This window comes from Rattus norvegicus, chromosome 4, assembly GCF_036323735.1.
Source record: "Rattus norvegicus strain BN/NHsdMcwi chromosome 4, GRCr8, whole genome shotgun sequence".
Lineage (NCBI taxonomy): Eukaryota > Metazoa > Chordata > Mammalia > Rodentia > Muridae > Rattus > Rattus norvegicus.
Window position 1 is genome coordinate 119,039,319 of NC_086022.1, and position 17,848 is coordinate 119,057,166.

Genomic DNA, 17,848 nt, shown 5'->3' on the forward strand with positions numbered 1-17,848 from the left:
TAACAGAAGAAAGGCTGCTTCTAATGAAAGCCTGTCACTAGAAAAATAGGATTCAGCTCAAAGTAAGAGAAACCAATGTGGATTAAAAAAAAAAAAAGGGTATGGTTTCAACCAACTGGGTGTTTTTATCCTATTCTGGAGTTCTCTCAAAATTAAAACCTCTAATACAACTACATTCACAACTATTGTCTATATTAAAATATCCTTGTTTATTGCATCATTTCTCAAAGTTTCTAACCGCAAACTTATAGACATATATTTTACAGTAAGTCTCATGAATACAGACATATACACAGAGATACAAACACAGAGAAATAACACACGGGGACAAAGACGGATACGCAGAGAGAAACGCAACCCTGAAAGGCACAGACACATACACAGACATATGAAATGAACACACACTGAGACAGAGAGAGAAAGAAACAAAGTCAGACACACACACAGACACACACATATATACGCAGACTGAGACAATATTCAAGAAACAATGTTTATCTTTACTAGATATAATACATTTCATTTTTTATTTAATTCTCTTCTGCTTAGTTTCAAGTTTTCTTAGAAATTCTGATCAATGACTAGTAAACTAAACATGCAAATAATCATCAAAAACAAATCCAAAGGAGCCTACTCTATGTCAACAGTAAGAAAAATAGTAACTGTCTTAATTCTAGCTGATAACTATTCTATATTCTACAATGAAAAGAACTGTCTACAAAGACACTGCTAATAAAAAAAAAAGGTATGAAAGTGCGTGACAGACACACATTGTGTATATACTCATACAGAGATGTGTGATCACAAAATAATGAGCATCACAAAGTGCAATGTTATTATATTAACTTAGTGTTATAAGTGCTTGATTTAGACTTAAAACTTTTCCACTTCTAAATTCCTTTCAAGAGTTAAGAAATTCAGCATTCTTCACCCACTTCAAATGGGTTCCCCAGAGCAGACCTTACCAAGTGTACAGCTAGACACTAGTCCCCTCACCCTCAGAGTCACTGGGTAAGAGTCTCAAGCAGCCAAAATACCAAACTAGAAAAATACAGTCAGGTATTCCATCAGAAGCATTCAGACCAATCTGAAGGAATTTGCAACTTGAGCCAATTTAAAGTAGAGGAGAAAGTAGAACAAAGGTGAGTATCAATCAGAAATTAAGGTGAGCAATTGGTAAGTTTCCAGGCAATGATCTGGACCATTTCTCTTAAACCATATTCTATATCTTTTCTATCCTTTGAGCCATCCTGGAACAGGTTCCCAAGACTACGAGGGAGAAGTTTGCAATGCAAAAGACTAAGAAGCACAGAAAAAGAATAATCAAGATTGCAAGGGAGCTATTTGGTATCTAATAGCTTGCTTAGCCTTTCAAAAAAAAAATTTGTTTCTTTGCAATTTTTAAAAAATTCTTTTTTTAGCAATATATTCTTTGAGATGAATTTTATACACGCTGTCCAGTTAACCCCATGAAGAAAAAAATTCTATTAAGGACTCTAATTTACATTCCAACAAGAAAAATGTATAAAGACTAGAGAGAAAAAAATAAAACTCTTATTAATGACAGAACAGATGAGTTTGCTTAGAAAATGGCAAAAATCTAAACTGTTTAACATAACAGAAATTTAGGAGAATAGTCTTTGGATCAAGAAGCCAAGTTATCTAAGAGAAGGGATCTGCTGTGACCTGCGTCTTTCCTGAACATGAATCATGCTGTAGGCAGCACTTCACAGTCACCGCAGGTCTTTTCACCTTGGCCTATCAAGTAAGTAATGGCAGCTTTTTAATGCCTAGCTTGGGGAGGGGGGGGTGTTCCAGCAAGAAGCTGGTGGCTTCAGGAGAAGTTTAAGAAACTGATCACTGGTTCAACCTACTTGTAGGCATTAAACTAAGTTAAAAGAGTATTCTTTATATGGGTTTTGGTATAGAATTTCCACACTTTGTAAAAATCTTACTACACTCCAGGTACAATGAGACACACCTGTAATCTAGTACTGAAGAAACTAGGGAAGGAGGAAACTGGAGGCCAGGATAGGATACATAGGAAGACCCAATCTCAAAGAAATTATCATCACCATCAACATTATAAAAGCCGAGAAATGAGAGTGAAGGCATGGCAGAGTCACATGAATGGAACCTTAAGTACTAGTCTAAGTATGCTGGACTGTGTTCTCTCAAACCTAACCAAAGGGAGCTATGCATGTTTTTAAACCAAGAAAATAATATGACTGTATCTAAACTGTACATGTACTTTGCTTAGTAATGTTCACTTCATACCAACTTTGTGGTTTGCCCAGGCTATCCATGAACCTTCACCTAGATTCTATATTTGAAAAGTGGGAACTTAAGTATCTACCACATGAAAATAAAACAAGCCTGTTCTACAGGTCATGCAGTATGGCCTCTTCTCTGTCAATACTGATCAGAACCCCAGCAGAGGACAGAGGAGCAAATATCTAGGAGTGTCTCCTTACCTTGAGTTTCTGGGCTTCTCCTCGTACTTTCAGCAGTTCAGTAATGGAGTCCACAAAGCCCTGGTAGTGAAAGTTGCACATTTTCTCAATTTCTCTATCATGATTGCGAATACGAGTTTCTAGCTTCTCCATGAATCGTCCATGTTCCTCACCATCATAAACAGACCTTCAAAGAGAAGATGGCATGAAGATTTCAGCACTTCTGAGGAGAAGAAAATTACAAACTTGGAAGAAACTTCTGTAGAAACTAAATAGTCAAGATACATAAACCATCAACTGAGTCCATACTGTCCCCACATTGAAACTGAGTCCATACTGTTCCCACATTGAAACTGAGTCCATACTGTCCCCACATTGAAACTGAGTCCATACTGTCCCCACATTGAAACTGAGTCCATACTGTCCCCACATTGAAACTGAGTCCATACTGTCCCCACATTGAAACTGGGGTGGGTTGGGTTGGGTTGGGTTGGGTTGGTTTTAGGAAAATCCAAAAAAGTTGCTTTCTAGTTCACTTAAAAACATTTGGCACATCATTAGACTGTCATCACAAAATAAAAGACGTGAATTACAGCTCCTGTCCCTTTCTCCATTTAGCTCATCTAGCAAAGCTCGATTTCAATAAATCCAACTATCCAGTTAGTTACTCCATGACACCACCCAAGAAGTTGAATAGTACTGGAGAAAAAAAAATCATAGACAGGCTGGCTAGATTCAGTATGACTACATAGCAGCAATCTAAAATAGTCATTCAACACCACTAGGAAATCCTACTGGAGATGGGATCCCTTGTCTAAAATGCTTGAAAAGTAATGTTTCTGATTGGAGGAATTGGGGGAATATTTGTGTGAGTTACCTTGTATATAAGATTCAAATCCAAACACATAATTCATCATGTTCTCACATAAAAATTATATCCTAAAGGAAAATCTATTCAGTGTCTTAGTGACTTAGTGTTTTGACTACAACAGGTCACAAACATGACCTGGCATTTTCCACTTATGATTCCTTATGAGCACTCGTACTTGAGATTTTTGAATTAGGAATGATCAACCCAGGAAATGATTAACATCTCAAAAAATGATATAAAATCTCATCATGTGGAAATCTTGATTTCTCCTGCCTCAATGTTGATCCACCCCTCTCGCTTACTGTTCTAACTAAACAGTTCTCAGAAAGGAGGGAAGGGAATACACTTAACTATTTCGTCTTCCCTCAGGAAAATCAACCAACCTGCTTACCTCTGTGCTTCCTCCTCTGTCTGCTCTCCACAGTCAGAGCTCATTTGCAGCTAACCCTGCTTATTATGTTAAAGACTTCTGCTCTACATCATGTAACTTGCCCCCTCCATCAGACCATGTCCGTAAAAAGATCAGTGGAGAACATGCCCTGAACTGCATGTGCATGTGCCCTTCCAGCTACCATCTAGGTTTTCTGCTCTCCGTCCTAGCAAAACATTTTCCACTTCTTTTCTTCCCACTAGAGCAAGGATTCATTTTACTCCCTGGTAGCAGCATTTGTTGAGGTTTGGTGCTCACTTCTTCATTAAACACTCTCTTCTAGAGAGGGCAATAGTAGCCACATTAACATGGATTTACCCATTCACTGACACACCTTCCCAGTCTCCCTTCTAGAGCCTCCCCCTCTATTACACCTCTCTATGCTCTCTCACCAAGAATCTCATGGCTTTAAACTCAAATTTCTTGTCACTACTGCACGACTCCAATCATATGATTTGACGGCTTTTAATACTCCGATTGGAGTCATGCAGTAATAAAAGAAATTTGAGTTTAGAATTCAGGGCACTGCTCTCATTTGTAGATTATACATGAGGAAGTCAGTTCTATATGAGTGTGAATATCTCTGCATGTCCCATACCTCTGGTGTCCTAAGAATGTTACTGAGTGTGGTGGGTTGAACAAGAATGGCCCCATAGACTCAAATATTTGAATGCTTAGTTACCAGTGAGTGACACTGTCTGGGAAAGATTAGAAGATTAGGAGGTGTGGCTTTTTGTAGGAGGTATGGCCTTGTTGGAGGAAGAGTACAAACAGGGATGGGCTCTGAGGTTTCAAATGCCAAACCCAATGTCTCTCACTTCCTGCCTGCAGATCCAAATGTACAGCTCTCAGCTACTACTCCAGCACTATGTCTGCCTGTGTGCCACCATGTTCACTGCAATGATGATAATAAACAAAACATCTGAAACTGTAAACAAATTGCTAATCAAATCTTTCTTTTATAAGAGTTCTTATGGTCATGGTATCTGTTCACAGCAATAGACCAGTGACCAAGACACTGAGGTAGAAGTCTTCTGAATTGTACATGGATTTATTTCCCATCCTCTCATGCACATTTCTGTTACCAACAAGTCTAATGTGGTTGATACCTCATGTTCACTTGGTCCAATCAACATAATGGCATCAATATGGTGTACTAATGCAGTACTTTGTAGAAGAGACAGAGGATCAAGATCCATTCAAACTAAGCTATGACACAGAGCTAGAGCATTAATATATAGGTAATATAAAGGTATACTGCTGCCCTTGACAACTGAAATCAAATAGCTTCTGGAGGTCCTTAGAGACAGGTATAGAGAAAAAAAGACAGGCCGCCGGGGAGAGCTCGTAGGCAGCACCCCACGAGCAAACTTGAGCCTCGGGACCACAGGTAAGACCAACTTTTCTGCTGCAAGAGACCTGCCTGGTGAACTCAGGACACACAGAGGCAAAATTCCTCTAGGACCGGGCACTTCCTGTGTTTACCGGGAGTCCCAAACCCGAGGATCCCGGCCCGCAGCAGCTCTCTGCTCCCAAACTCTGTGGGAGAGAGACCTCACCGCCTGGTCAGGTGGGCACTCCTGAGGCTGGAGAGCGGAAGAGACCACCAACACTGCCCACCCCTGCCCACATCCCTGGCCCAAGAGGAAACTGTATACGGCCTCTGGGTTCCCGTGGGGGAGGGCTCAGGAGCGGCAGGATCCCTGCACCTGAGATACCGCCGGAACCTGAAGGGACAGACCGGATAAACAGTTCTCTGCACCCAAATCCCGTGGGAGGGAGAGCTAAACCTACAGAGAGGCAGACACGCCTGGGAAACCAGAAGAGACTGCACTCTGCACACGTCTCTGACGCCAGAGGAAAACACCAAACGCTATCTGGAATCCTGGTGCACGAAGGCTCCCGGAAAGGGCGGCGCAGATCTGCCTGGTGGCTGCCGCCACTTCCGCGTAGGCAGCACCCCACGAGCAAACTTGAGCCTCGGGACCACAGGTAAGACCAACTTTTCTGCTGCAAGTGACCTGCCTGATGAACACCAGACACAGGCCCACAGGAACAGCTGAAGGCCTGTAGAGAGGAAAAACTACACGCCTGAAAGCAGAACACTCTGTCCCCATAACTGGCTGAAAGAAAACAGGAAAACAGGTCTACAGCACTCCTGACACACAGGCATATAGGACAGTCTAGCCACTGTCAGAAATAGCAGAACAAAGTAACACTAGAGATAATCTGATGGCGAGAGGCAAGCGCAGGAACCCAAGCAACAGAAACCAAGACTACATGGCATCATCGGAGCCCAATTCTCCCACCAAAGCAAACACGGAATATCCAAACACACCAGAAAAGCAAGATCTAGTTTCAAAATCATATTTGATCAGGATGCTGGAGGACTTCAAGAAAGATGTGAAGAACTCCCTTAGAGAGCAAGTAGAAGCCTACAGAGAGGAATCGCAAAAATCCCTGAAAGAATTCCAGGAAATCATAAATGAACAAGTAGAAGCCCATAGAGGGGAGTCACAAAAATCCCTGAAAGAATTCCAGGAAATCATAAATAAACAAGTAGAAGCCCATAGAGAGGAGTCACAAAAATCCCTGAAAGAATTCCAGGAAAACACAATCAAACAGTTGAAGGAATTAAAAATGGAAATAGAAGCAATCAAGAAAGAACACATGGAAACAACCCTGGATATAGAAAACCAAAAGAAGAGACAAGGAGCTGTAGATACGAGCTTCACCAACAGAATACAAGAGATGGAAGAGAGAATCTCAGGAGCAGAAGATTCCATAGAAATCATTGACTCAACTGTCAAAGATAATGTAAAGCGGAAAAAGCTACTGGTCCAAAACATACAGGAAATCCAGGACTCAATGAGAAGATCAAACCTAAGGATAATAGGTATAGAAGAGAGTGAAGATCCCAGCTCAAAGGACCAGTAAATATCTTCAACAAAATCATAGAAGAAAACTTCCCTAACCTAAAAAAAGAGATACCCATAGGCATACAAGAAGCCTACAGAACTCCAAATAGATTGGACCAGGAAAGAAACACTTCCCGTCACATAATAGTCAAAACACCAAACGCAAAAATACTCAATAAAATTCTGGCAAACCGAATCCAAGAGCACATCAAAACAATCATCCACCATGATCAAGTAGGCTTCATCCCAGGCATGCAGGGATGGTTTAATATACGGAAAACCATCAACGTGATCCATTATATAAACAAACTGAAAGAACAAAACCACATGATCATTTCATTAGATGCTGAGAAAGCATTTGACAAAATTCAACACCCCTTCATGATAAAAGTCCTGGAAAGAATAGGAATTCAGGCCCATACCTAAACATAGTAAAAGCCATATACAGCAAACCAGTTGCTAACATTAAACTAAATGGAGAGAAACTTGAAGCAATCCCACTAAAATCAGGGACTAGACAAGGCTGCCCACTCTCTCCCTACTTATTCAATATAGTTCTTGAAGTTCTACCCAGAGCAATCAGACAACAAAAAGGGGTCAAGGGGATACAGATCGGAAAAGAAGAAGTCAAAATATCACTATTTGCAGATGATATGATAGTATATTTAAGTGATCCCAAAAGTTCCACCAGAGAACTACTAAACCTGATAAACAACTTCAGCAAAGTGGCTGGGTATAAAATTAACTCAAATAAATCATTAGCCTTCCTCTACACAAAAGAGAAACAAGCCGAGAAAGAAATTAGGGAAACGGCACCCTTCATAATAGACCCAAATAATATAAAGTACCTCGGTGTGACTTTAACCAAGCAAGTAAAAGATTTGTACAATAAGAACTTCAAGACTCTGAAGAAAGAAATTGAAGAAGACCTCAGAATATGGAAAGATCTCCCATGCTCATGGATTGGCAGGATTAATATAATAAAAAATGGCCATTTTACCAAAAGCAATCTACAGATTCAATGCAATCCCCATCAAAATACCAATCCAATTCTTCAAAGAGTTAGACAGAACAATTTGCAAATTCATCTGGAATAACAAAAAACCCAGGATAGCTAAAACTATCCTCAACAATAAAAGGACTTCAGGGGGAATCACTATCCCTGAACTCAAGCAGTATTACAGAACAATAGTGATAAAAACTGCATTGTATTGGTACAGAGACAGACAGATAGACCAATGGAACAGAATTGAAGACCCGGAAATGAACCCACACACCTATGGGCACTTGATTTTTGACAAAGGAGCCAAAACCATCAAATGGAAAAAAGATAGCATTTTCAGCAAATGGTGCTGGTTCAACTGGAGGTCAACATGTAGAAGAATGCAGATCGATCCATGCTTATCACCCTGTACAAAGCTTAAGTCCAAGTGGATCAAGGACCTCCACATCAAACCAGATACACTCAAACTAATAGAAGAAAAACTAGGGAAGCATCTGGAACACATGGGCACTGGAAAAAATTTCCTGAACAAAACACCAATGGCTTATGCTCTAAGATCAAGAATCGACAAATGGGATCTCATAAAACTGCAAAGCTTCTGGTAAGGCAAAGGACACTGTGGTTAGGACAAAACGGCAACCAACAGATTGGGAAAAGATCTTTACCAATCCTACAACAGATAGAGGCCTTATATCCAAAATATACAAAGAACTCAAGAAGTTAGACCGCAGGGAGACAAATAACCCTATTAAAAAATGGGGTTCAGAGCTAAACAAAGAATTTACAGCTGAGGAATGCCGAATGGCTGAGAAACACCTAAAGAAATGTTCAACATCTTTAGTCATAAGGGAAATGCAAATCAAAACAACCCTGAGATTTCACCTCACACAAGTGAGAATGGCTAAGATCAAAAACTCAGGTGACAGCAGATGCTGGCGAGGATGCGGAGAAAGAGGAACACTCCTCCATTGTTGGTGGGATTGCAGACTGGTACAACCATTCTGGAAATCAGTCTGGAGGTTCCTCAGAAAATTGGACATTGAACTGCCTGAGGATCCAGCTATACCTCTCTTGGGCATATACCCAAAAGATGCCCCAACATATAAAAGAGACACGTGCTCCACTATGTTCATCGAAGCCTTATTTATAATAGCCAGAAGCTGGAAAGAACCCAGATGCCCTTCAACAGAGGAATGGATACAGAAAATGTGGTACATCTACACAATGGAATATTACTCAGCTATCAAAAACAATGACTTTATGAAATTCGTAGGCAAATGGTCGAAACTGGAAAATATCATCCTGAGTGAGGTAACCCAATCACAGAAAGACATACATGGTATGCACTCATTGATAAGTGGCTATTAGCCCAAATGCTTGAATTACCCAAGATGCCTAGAACAAATGAAACTCAAGACAGATGATCAAAATGTGAATGCTTCACTCCTTCTTTAAAAGGGGAACAAGAATACCCTTGGCAGGGAATAGAGAGGCAAAGATTAAAACAGACACAGAAGGAACACCCATTCAGAGCCTGACCCACATGTGGCCCATGCATATACAGCCATCCAATTAGACAAGATGGATGAAGCAAAGAAGTGCAGGCCTACAGGAGCCGGATGTAGATCTCTCCTGAGAGACACAGCCAGAATACAGCAAACACAGAGGCGAATGCCAGCAGCAAACCACTGAACTGAGAATAGGACCCCCGCTGAAGGAATCAGAGAAAGAACTGGAAGAGCTTGAAGGGGCTCGAGACTCCATATGTACAACAATGCCAAGCAACCAGAGCTTCCAGGGACTAAGCCACTACCCAAAGACTATACATGGACTGACCCTGGACTCTGACCTCATAGGTAGCATTGAATATCCTAGTAAGAGCACCAGTGGAAGGGGAAGCCCTGGGTCTTGCTAAGACTGAACCCCCAGTGAACTAGATTGTTGGGGGGAGGGCGGCAAGGGGGAAGGATGGGGAGGGGAACACTCATAAAGAAGGGGAGGGGGGAGGAGGATGTTTGCCCGGAAACCAGTAAAGGGAATAACACTCGAAATGTATATAAGAAATACTCAAGTTAATAAAAAATAAAAAAAAGACATTTCCTAGATCAATAGCTACATACCATGTACCAGGAGATGTGTCAATCTCCTCAAGAAAGGACACCCCATCTGGTACAGCAGCTGCAATTGGAGTCACTACTTGATAAAGGTTTTGATAGTCAACTGTCATTCTCCACCCAGGCATCTTTCGAGTTCTTGCTGGTTACACTAATTTCTGCAACTGCTCCAGGGATGCAACACTGTATTGATTCACTATTTTTCCTGAAACAGGCAACTCTAAAGGCATTTAGCCTTTCCAACCACAACCATAATAGCCTTCACTCCACAGGTCAGGGAACTAGTACAAGAATTCATCCAACTTCTATGTATATCTATGTATGTATGATATGGTAGAGAGGTTGGATAACCACAGGATGAGTTCAGATACCCACTAGACCTGTGAATCAGATTTCAGCCAAAACTCTATTAATCCTCTGTCCTCCATTAAGCCCCACTTTAACTGGAGGGTCATAATATTTCTTGAGGTCTCCTGGACCCACATGCTGACTGGGACATGTCAACAGTATCTCTGGTCCCTGACACTCCTTCAGCAAACAAATATTTGCTCAGTGACCATGTTTTTTGAGTCCAGAGTGATGTGTGGTACAGGATCATCATGCACTTATCTTCTGGATAAAACAGTTTACTTTCCTCATCATGTCAGTTCACTACCCAAAATAAGGGTATCAGACAGGCACAAAGACATACACAGACATGCCTACATTCCAGTAAAAATTCAACACTGACTTCAGTAAAAACACAGCCATCAAGATTCATTCCCGTTCCTTGGAAAGGAAAGATGAAAAAATTATAAGCAGCCCTCCAAGTGGATGATTTTACAGAAGCTATGCAGAGCACATAAGACTGAACCCACCACAGACATTTCAGTAAGTTTCAAGCTTAACTCTTCTCCTTCTAAGTAAAAATACTAATATTCCCTGTCATATAGAAAACTAGGAGGAAAAAAAATCACTAAAAAAACCCTCAAACTTAAAAAGTAGGCTGGTACTATTCTATTTTATAAAAAAAAATTAAATTTCAGTATATTCTGATTCAGTAATAACTTCTACAGTAGGTTCTACCAGGAAAAGTTCTCATTCATTCTCTCCAAAGATAAAGAACAAACTTGATGGAGTCGGGGGGGACCCCAAAGTTCAGAAATTTGGGCACCAGCAGAGCATGTAATCCGAGCAATTGGGAGGTATCCAAGCTGAGCCTAACTGACTCGTGTGGCCCCTGAACTATGTAAGGCCTACTCAAAAAAAGAAAACAAAAGAAAATCAGAATTTAGGTAATACCTCCTTGGGTTTCCTATTTTTAAAAAAGAAAAGAAAACCTAAAGTAAAACTCAAAGTAAGAAAATGTGGATTTTAGATGCCTGATTATGAGGTCTTCGTCTAAGCACTGTAATTAGCTACATCTTTGGCCAATTCAATTAATCTCTCTGACCTTCAGCTCTTTCTCATTTACCAAATAGGAAACAGCAATCAATTACAATTTCCCTGAAGTACTAGCTGAGCATTAAGCTTCCCAATTGAGGCACATAATGAGAAAGAGCAAGCATTTTGAGGACAGACAGACAGCAGGTAGTAGTTTTAATCTCCTTATCAGTGTCACCAAGTTTCTACTTAGAATCTTCATGATTTTAACACTCTCTTATAGTATGATGTGGAGTAACTTTAAAGGTTTACAGTGGAGTAGAAAATTTTAAAATTAAAGTAAGAATTGGTTGGTATGGAGTTCCCAGACCTGTAATTCCAACATTCAGGAAGCTGAGGCTGGAGCCTGAGCTCAGAGTAATTAGTAACAAGACAGCCAGGACAATAGGGCAAGAACCTGTCTCAAAAAAACAGTTCAAACTTAAATGAAGTAAAGAAGACAGTGTTTAGGATACTCTATATTTCCCATTTTTTGGAAATTTACAGAACTCCCTGGTTCTGTGTGAATTCTTTATGTACATGCAAGTGAAAAGAATACACAGTTTCCATAAGGCTATCAGACAGGTGAGAACATACTTTCTTGCATCTTTTGTCCTTAATTACAAATTACTTCTACCAGAGTAAAAATCAAATGTGAAAAGACCTTATAAACTACACAGACTCGGCATTTCAAATATATCTCACCATAAGTCATCAACAGATACAAAAGGCAAAAATAAACAAACAATTCTTAAACTGGAAAACTTAGAGATCTACTAAGCTTTCTGCTGGCAGCCAGCACTGTTCTTAATAGTACTGCACTATTTTTCCTTCTTAACAAACTAAAGTGGAGAAAGACTGCCATCTAGTGATGACCAATTTCTAATATTTCTTAAAACATGGGACTTGATGTAACTAAATAAGACAGACTGATGAAAAACATCTAAAACCTGCATTTGATCAAATCTATGGGTCCAAGACAGGGGATGTAGCTCAACTGGTAGAATGTAACCTTTCTTCAGAAGGCCCAGGACTGCATAAGACTGGGCATGCTGCTAACAGTAGGAAGGCAGAGACAGGCCGTCCTCAGCTACAGAACAAGTTTGAGGCCAGCAGGAGCTACCTGAGACCTTGTCTCTACCTCCAAACCCTCCCAATTCCCCACCCAAAATAAAAGGCAGTTGTAGAAAATGCCAACTCTTTAAAATATTATTGTACTTCTCTATGCTTCTGATACAAGGTGCATAACAGTTAAACAAGACTATAGAACAAACAATGAGGAATTGCTTATCTATTCCATCACAAGAATATCCTAATACTGTATAAAGTAAGAAAGAAATGCTTAGAAATTAACTGTGATTTGTATACAGTAATGCTGACTCAAGTAAAATGGTGACCTAAGAGTCTGATTTCCATAACCTCCCTGTATACTATAGATTTTTTACAAAAGGTATATTCATGCATCCTAGTGTGCATTGGTAATAATACACTGTAGGATGATGTCATACAGGTGAAGGCAGGTACAAGATAGAAAAGGCCTCTCATTGAATGAAAAGGAAGGATGGGCAGGAGAAAAGTTTTAGAAAGAGGGGGAGACTGGAGTGAGGGAGAAGAAGCAGTGGAGAGAACATGGAGGTTAATGTTAAGATTCCTCTCTGCACATTTACAGGTTGTTATGAATATTCTTAAGGGATGGATGTGTACGGGGCTTTGTATGTCTAGGTGGGCAATTATATATTATCAACTGGATCAGAGGTTATTGTGTTGTGTGTTCTTTCATATGGCAAGTTAAGTTCAAGAGAATACATGGTGGCTGGAGACACTAGGCTGCCATGAAATTGGGATAGATGTTTCTGGCATGGTGGAAACCTGCCTTGGGAACTAGATTGGTATAGAGATTGTTGCCAGGCTCAGAGAGAAGCCATCCGCAGTGTGATATGGGATAGAGCAAAGCAGGTGAGAGACTTTGCTGACGGAGATGAAGATATCTAACCAGATATCTTGGGGCACTACTGTGCTAGACCTAATGCAGGATAAAAGACAAGATTTTTTTTATAATTTTATAGACAATACACTTTTATACTTCATAATGGTTCCATATCCCTCTCCCACCTAGATTTCAAGAGCATTATTTTAAAAGCTTTTAACTGATAACATGACACTTAAAGCTTGAATTCAACAAATATTTACCATTCTCCTACACTAAACCACTACAGAAGTATATGATTTGCATAAAACCAAAATCAGCTTCAATCTGCTTTTCCAGAGATAAAGAAGGAACCATATCGGGTGATGCACACTCACTCTCTCTGCACTCAGGAGGCTGAGGTCAGCCAAGACTAAAAGGGAAGACCTTGTTGCGAAGGTGGAGTGGGAGCTGGGCAATGGTGGCACATCTCTTTAGTCTGAGCACAAGCGGGGAAGAGGCACACAGATCTCTGCCTTGTCTCCAGAGTGAGTTCCAGGACAGCCAGGGGCTACACAGAGAAACCCTGTCTAAAAAGAGAAAGAGGAGGGAGGAGAGAAAGGAGAGAAGAACGAGGAGAGAGAAGAGAGGGGTAATTCCACTGCAGGGTGAGTCAGTTATGGATTAACTATGTCTATATAACAACTACTGATCCGTCTTTGTTTGAGCAGTCCCTACTCTGTCTGGTGTTTCACCTTCCTATCCTACCAGTAGAGGTAAAGTCTAAGTTACCTTGTCAGTGACCAGTTAACATAAGGATGTGTAATACAACTCTCACCAATGAGAAGGAAAATCTGTTAGGGAAAGGCCAAAGTAGGGGAGGGGAGTGTGTAAAAAGTTGCTTTTCCTACCTTAAACAATGTCCTGCAAAAATAAGACACTTATAGGCAGGTGAAGCAACTACCCTAAAAAGAGAGGAAATGGTGTCAATAATCCCAGTTTAGAAAGGGGAAAGTGTAGAAAACACCAGAGTCCTGGACTGTGGAGAAATTCTCACCAGCTATCTCCAGATACTCCATTTGTCAGTCAGTTACCAATTATTTAAACCACTTTCCCTCTATACTCTGCTATTTGCATAGCAAAGTATCCTAAATGACAGCATGTTATACAGTTTGCAAAAGCAAATCAAAGAGCAAGACAAAAATCAGTGCCCACAGTTTGTTAAGGACTCCAGTCTCCAGCCTCAAATATCCTTCCCCTTCCATGTCAAAGTAAATCTCATCCACTCTTAAAACCACAGCTCACAACTCTCTTCTCCTGAAGAACCATTTCTAATCACTTAGAGCCTTTTATCCCCACCTCCTTTGTAACTAACTGCCCTCACCAAATTTATTAAACTCTATTCTGATGGCCTGTTCAATTATCAATCTTCTTATACTAAAACATTAGTCCTCCCTTGTACAAAGACTGTCTTACCCATTTTATCTCCATTTTTCACAGAGCCTGGAAGTGGAAGGATTCTCCCAGAGAAGTGGACACAAAGGGATACAAAGCAGAAATGTAAATCAAGCCATACTTGTGGAATCACCCGTGTTTCAGAGATGGGTGCAAGAGTAATTAATACAGGAGACCAAACATACCTACACATATATCTTGAGACCAAGGAGAGAACTCGAGACACAAAGGACTAAACATTTTCAGTTTGGGGTTTTGGTTTTGATTATCCAAGACAAAAATTCCAGAGTTTGTTCTGGTTTTTTTCTTTTTCATATATCTTTTTTAACTTGTCATGGCTTTATCCCTCAAACATTTCCTTCCCATTAAACTCCATAAAAGCATCATTAGTGTTTTTGTTTATTCCAAAAGTTAAAAATAAAGTGGAAAAACACATTTGAGCATGATGTTGAAAGAGAACTAGAAGAGGTCAAACGGAGTTTACATCTCTTCTTACTTCAGAATGTCTACTGATTGTACTCAGACTTCAGGACGATAATTTGGATGCTCTGGGTACACTTCATATCATGGATCACTGCATATCATCATCAGTACCTGACCATGCATATTGTAATTAATGAAGTCCAAGCTGATCACAAAACATCTGACAGTTAATACCATTGATCTATCAACTTGTCTAGAGTAATCTAGGAGACAAGCCTCTGGGAATGTCTATGATGTGGTCTCTAGATTAGGTTAACTAATATGGAAAGATGTACCATTTCATGGGTTAGAGCAATGGTTCTCAAGTTTCCTAATGCTGTGACCCTTTAATATAGTTTCTCATGTTATTATGCCCCCCAACCATAATTTTTTGTTAACTGTAATTTCACTACTGTTATGAATCATAATGTAAATATCTATGTTTTCTGATGGTCTTAGGCAACTCCTGTAAAAAGGTCGTCCGCCACCAAAGAGGTCTTGACAGGTTCAGAACAGCTGGGATAGAGTTTATAACTCAGTAAAAAAGGAAGAAGCAAGCTGAACCAGCTGAGGTACCTAGTTAACATATCAATGTAGACCTGGCCACCAGGTTCTCTGCAACCCTCAGTTCCAACCTGTTACGGGGTATGGCTAGCATTCCCCCACACACACCAAAAATTTGTCCAGTACAGGAGCTAAACTGCCCTTCTCCCAGCTGCTCTTCCCTATATAATGCAGCCATTTTGGTTTCCTATTCCTTTAGTTTACTCTCTGGCTCAATCTGTTGGTCCTGGTCGTCAGTTGCTACACACTCTCCACTACCCCTCCTCACATGGCTCAAGGTCTTGTCCACTCTGGACTCTCCCAAATGTCTCTGTCTCTGACTATGCTCCTTTTAGCTAAAATAAACTTTCTCCTCCATCACTTCTAGAAGTAGTCATGTCCTTACGTTTTTTCCTTTTTTTCATTCAAATACCAGCATATAATTGTCAGTTATGAATGAAGCTGTGTGAGATTTTTGAGACTTTGTGAGAAAACACTGAGTAAACAAGGCAAAAGTCCTGTAATATCTGATTAATTTCGCCATAACATGGGCTGTTCTTGGAATGTGCTTTCATGCCCCTCTCAGATGTAATTAAGTAGGAGTATGTTTTACTTTAGATTACACACCATTTTACCCATTAGTATTCAGAATGTTTCTAAGCATGACTTGCCTCCTGACTGTACACAGCTTCAACTCGTGTGACCTTTGCTCTTCTGACCTTGCTTAACCATCAAGAATACCCTATAAATTGTCTGATAATACTCCACCTCATTTTTAGGCTCCACTTTCCCAGACCAACTAGAGCTTAAGTTTCATTTCATAACTATATTTTCTGGCTGTGGTGTAATATAACCAACCACCTTCTACTCTTGCCACCCTGCCTTTCCCATCATGATGGACGGTATCCCCTTAAACTGAAAGCCAAAACAAAGCCTTCCTCCTTGAAGTTACTTCATGTCAAGAATTTGATTAGAGCAATGTAAAAGGCAACTAATATAATATTTAAATGTCTTTGTAACACCACATAAGAGCAAACACATTCCAATCCTTTTTGTATCTTTGCAGATCCCAATATATCTGACTGGCTTCATCAAGATAGCCCATATAACCAAGAGGATGCTATAAGGAAATTCTGCCTCAGGCAAGAAAGGAAGCCAAAAGTAGGTACTTTCAAAAACAGGGTGGGGCAACTTCAGCTGGCACCTAGCCAAAGAGCCTTCCAAAGAATGTGACTTGGGTTAAATACAACCAGAGAGTCTCAGAAGAGGAAAATTTGTCATAAAATATTAGCCAAATAAACAACGGAAATCAAACAGGAATAAACCAATAAAAGCAAAGATACTCCAACTTAAGTATACAAAGACTGTCATAAGTAAAACCTGGGTATTATCACCATCACCATCATCATCACCATTACCATCATCACCACCACCACCACCACCACCACCACCACCATCATCATCATCATTAGTAGCTGAAGATATAAAGTTCAATGAAGTTTGTCAGTGGCTTTATTTTGTCCTTTATACAAATTTGTGTTAAAAGCCAAAAGATTTATTCAATTGCTTTTTTTAGCTGAATCATTAATGTTACTAATTATAACTATAATGTTACTAATTATAATTATAAGATGAGAAATAAGAGTACTTGAGGCAGAATCTTTTTTTAGTTCATAAGCAAGATAATTAATTATTCATATCACTGTGTGATACATACCACCCTCAAACCTTGTTATGAAGTTGGGTACATTACCTGTTTGACATGAGAAAAAGAAAAAGAATGCCTGGGAAGGTATGTGACTAAAATCCTAAGCTACATAGTAAGTCAACCTGGGATACAATGAGACCCTGTCTTTAAAAAAATAAAAATTAACTAATTTTTAAAAAGAATGGATGAATGAGTAGGGTGGTATATCCCTGTAAATTCAACATTCTACGACCTAAGTAGGAGAATCACTGCAAGTTCAAGGCCAGCCTGATCTCCACAGTGAGTCCAAGCCAACCAGAGCAATTTAATACTCCAAAATTAAGTCCCTAGCACTGAAAACCCTGAGGGACCAATAAAGGATAATAGAGTTGTTTCCATTCAAAAAACTGTAATAGAAAACAAAGTAGCAAAACAAGATGATGCTCCCACGAGCAATGCAAAGCAGCAGACACACTGAAAACACTCCTGGTAGTGAATCTTAAAACCTAAACTAAAGGTCTAGACCATCAGTGCATGGCTTCATAGTAAAGGAAACAAAGGGCATCTCTAGTGACTGGAATAAAAAGGAACAGGAATCAAAGAGA

At 39.9% G+C, this 17,848-nt stretch overlaps 1 protein-coding gene and 1 non-coding gene across 3 annotated transcripts in view; one reads left to right on the forward strand and one right to left on the reverse strand.

The window, feature by feature from the left end:
- The window catches only part of Exoc6b (exocyst complex component 6B), a 455,447-nt gene that overhangs the window by 387,040 nt on the left and 50,559 nt on the right, over positions 1–17,848 (reverse strand). For both annotated transcript variants that reach the window (NM_001109246.2, XM_063286526.1), the window contains 1 exon segment: positions 2,475–2,640. In NM_001109246.2, the coding sequence (NP_001102716.1) occupies positions 2,475–2,640 (166 nt within the window).
- LOC120102746 (small nucleolar RNA U13) lies at positions 17,215–17,319 on the forward strand. The gene has a single exon (XR_005504337.1). It is a non-coding gene; the product is annotated as a small nucleolar RNA U13 (small nucleolar RNA).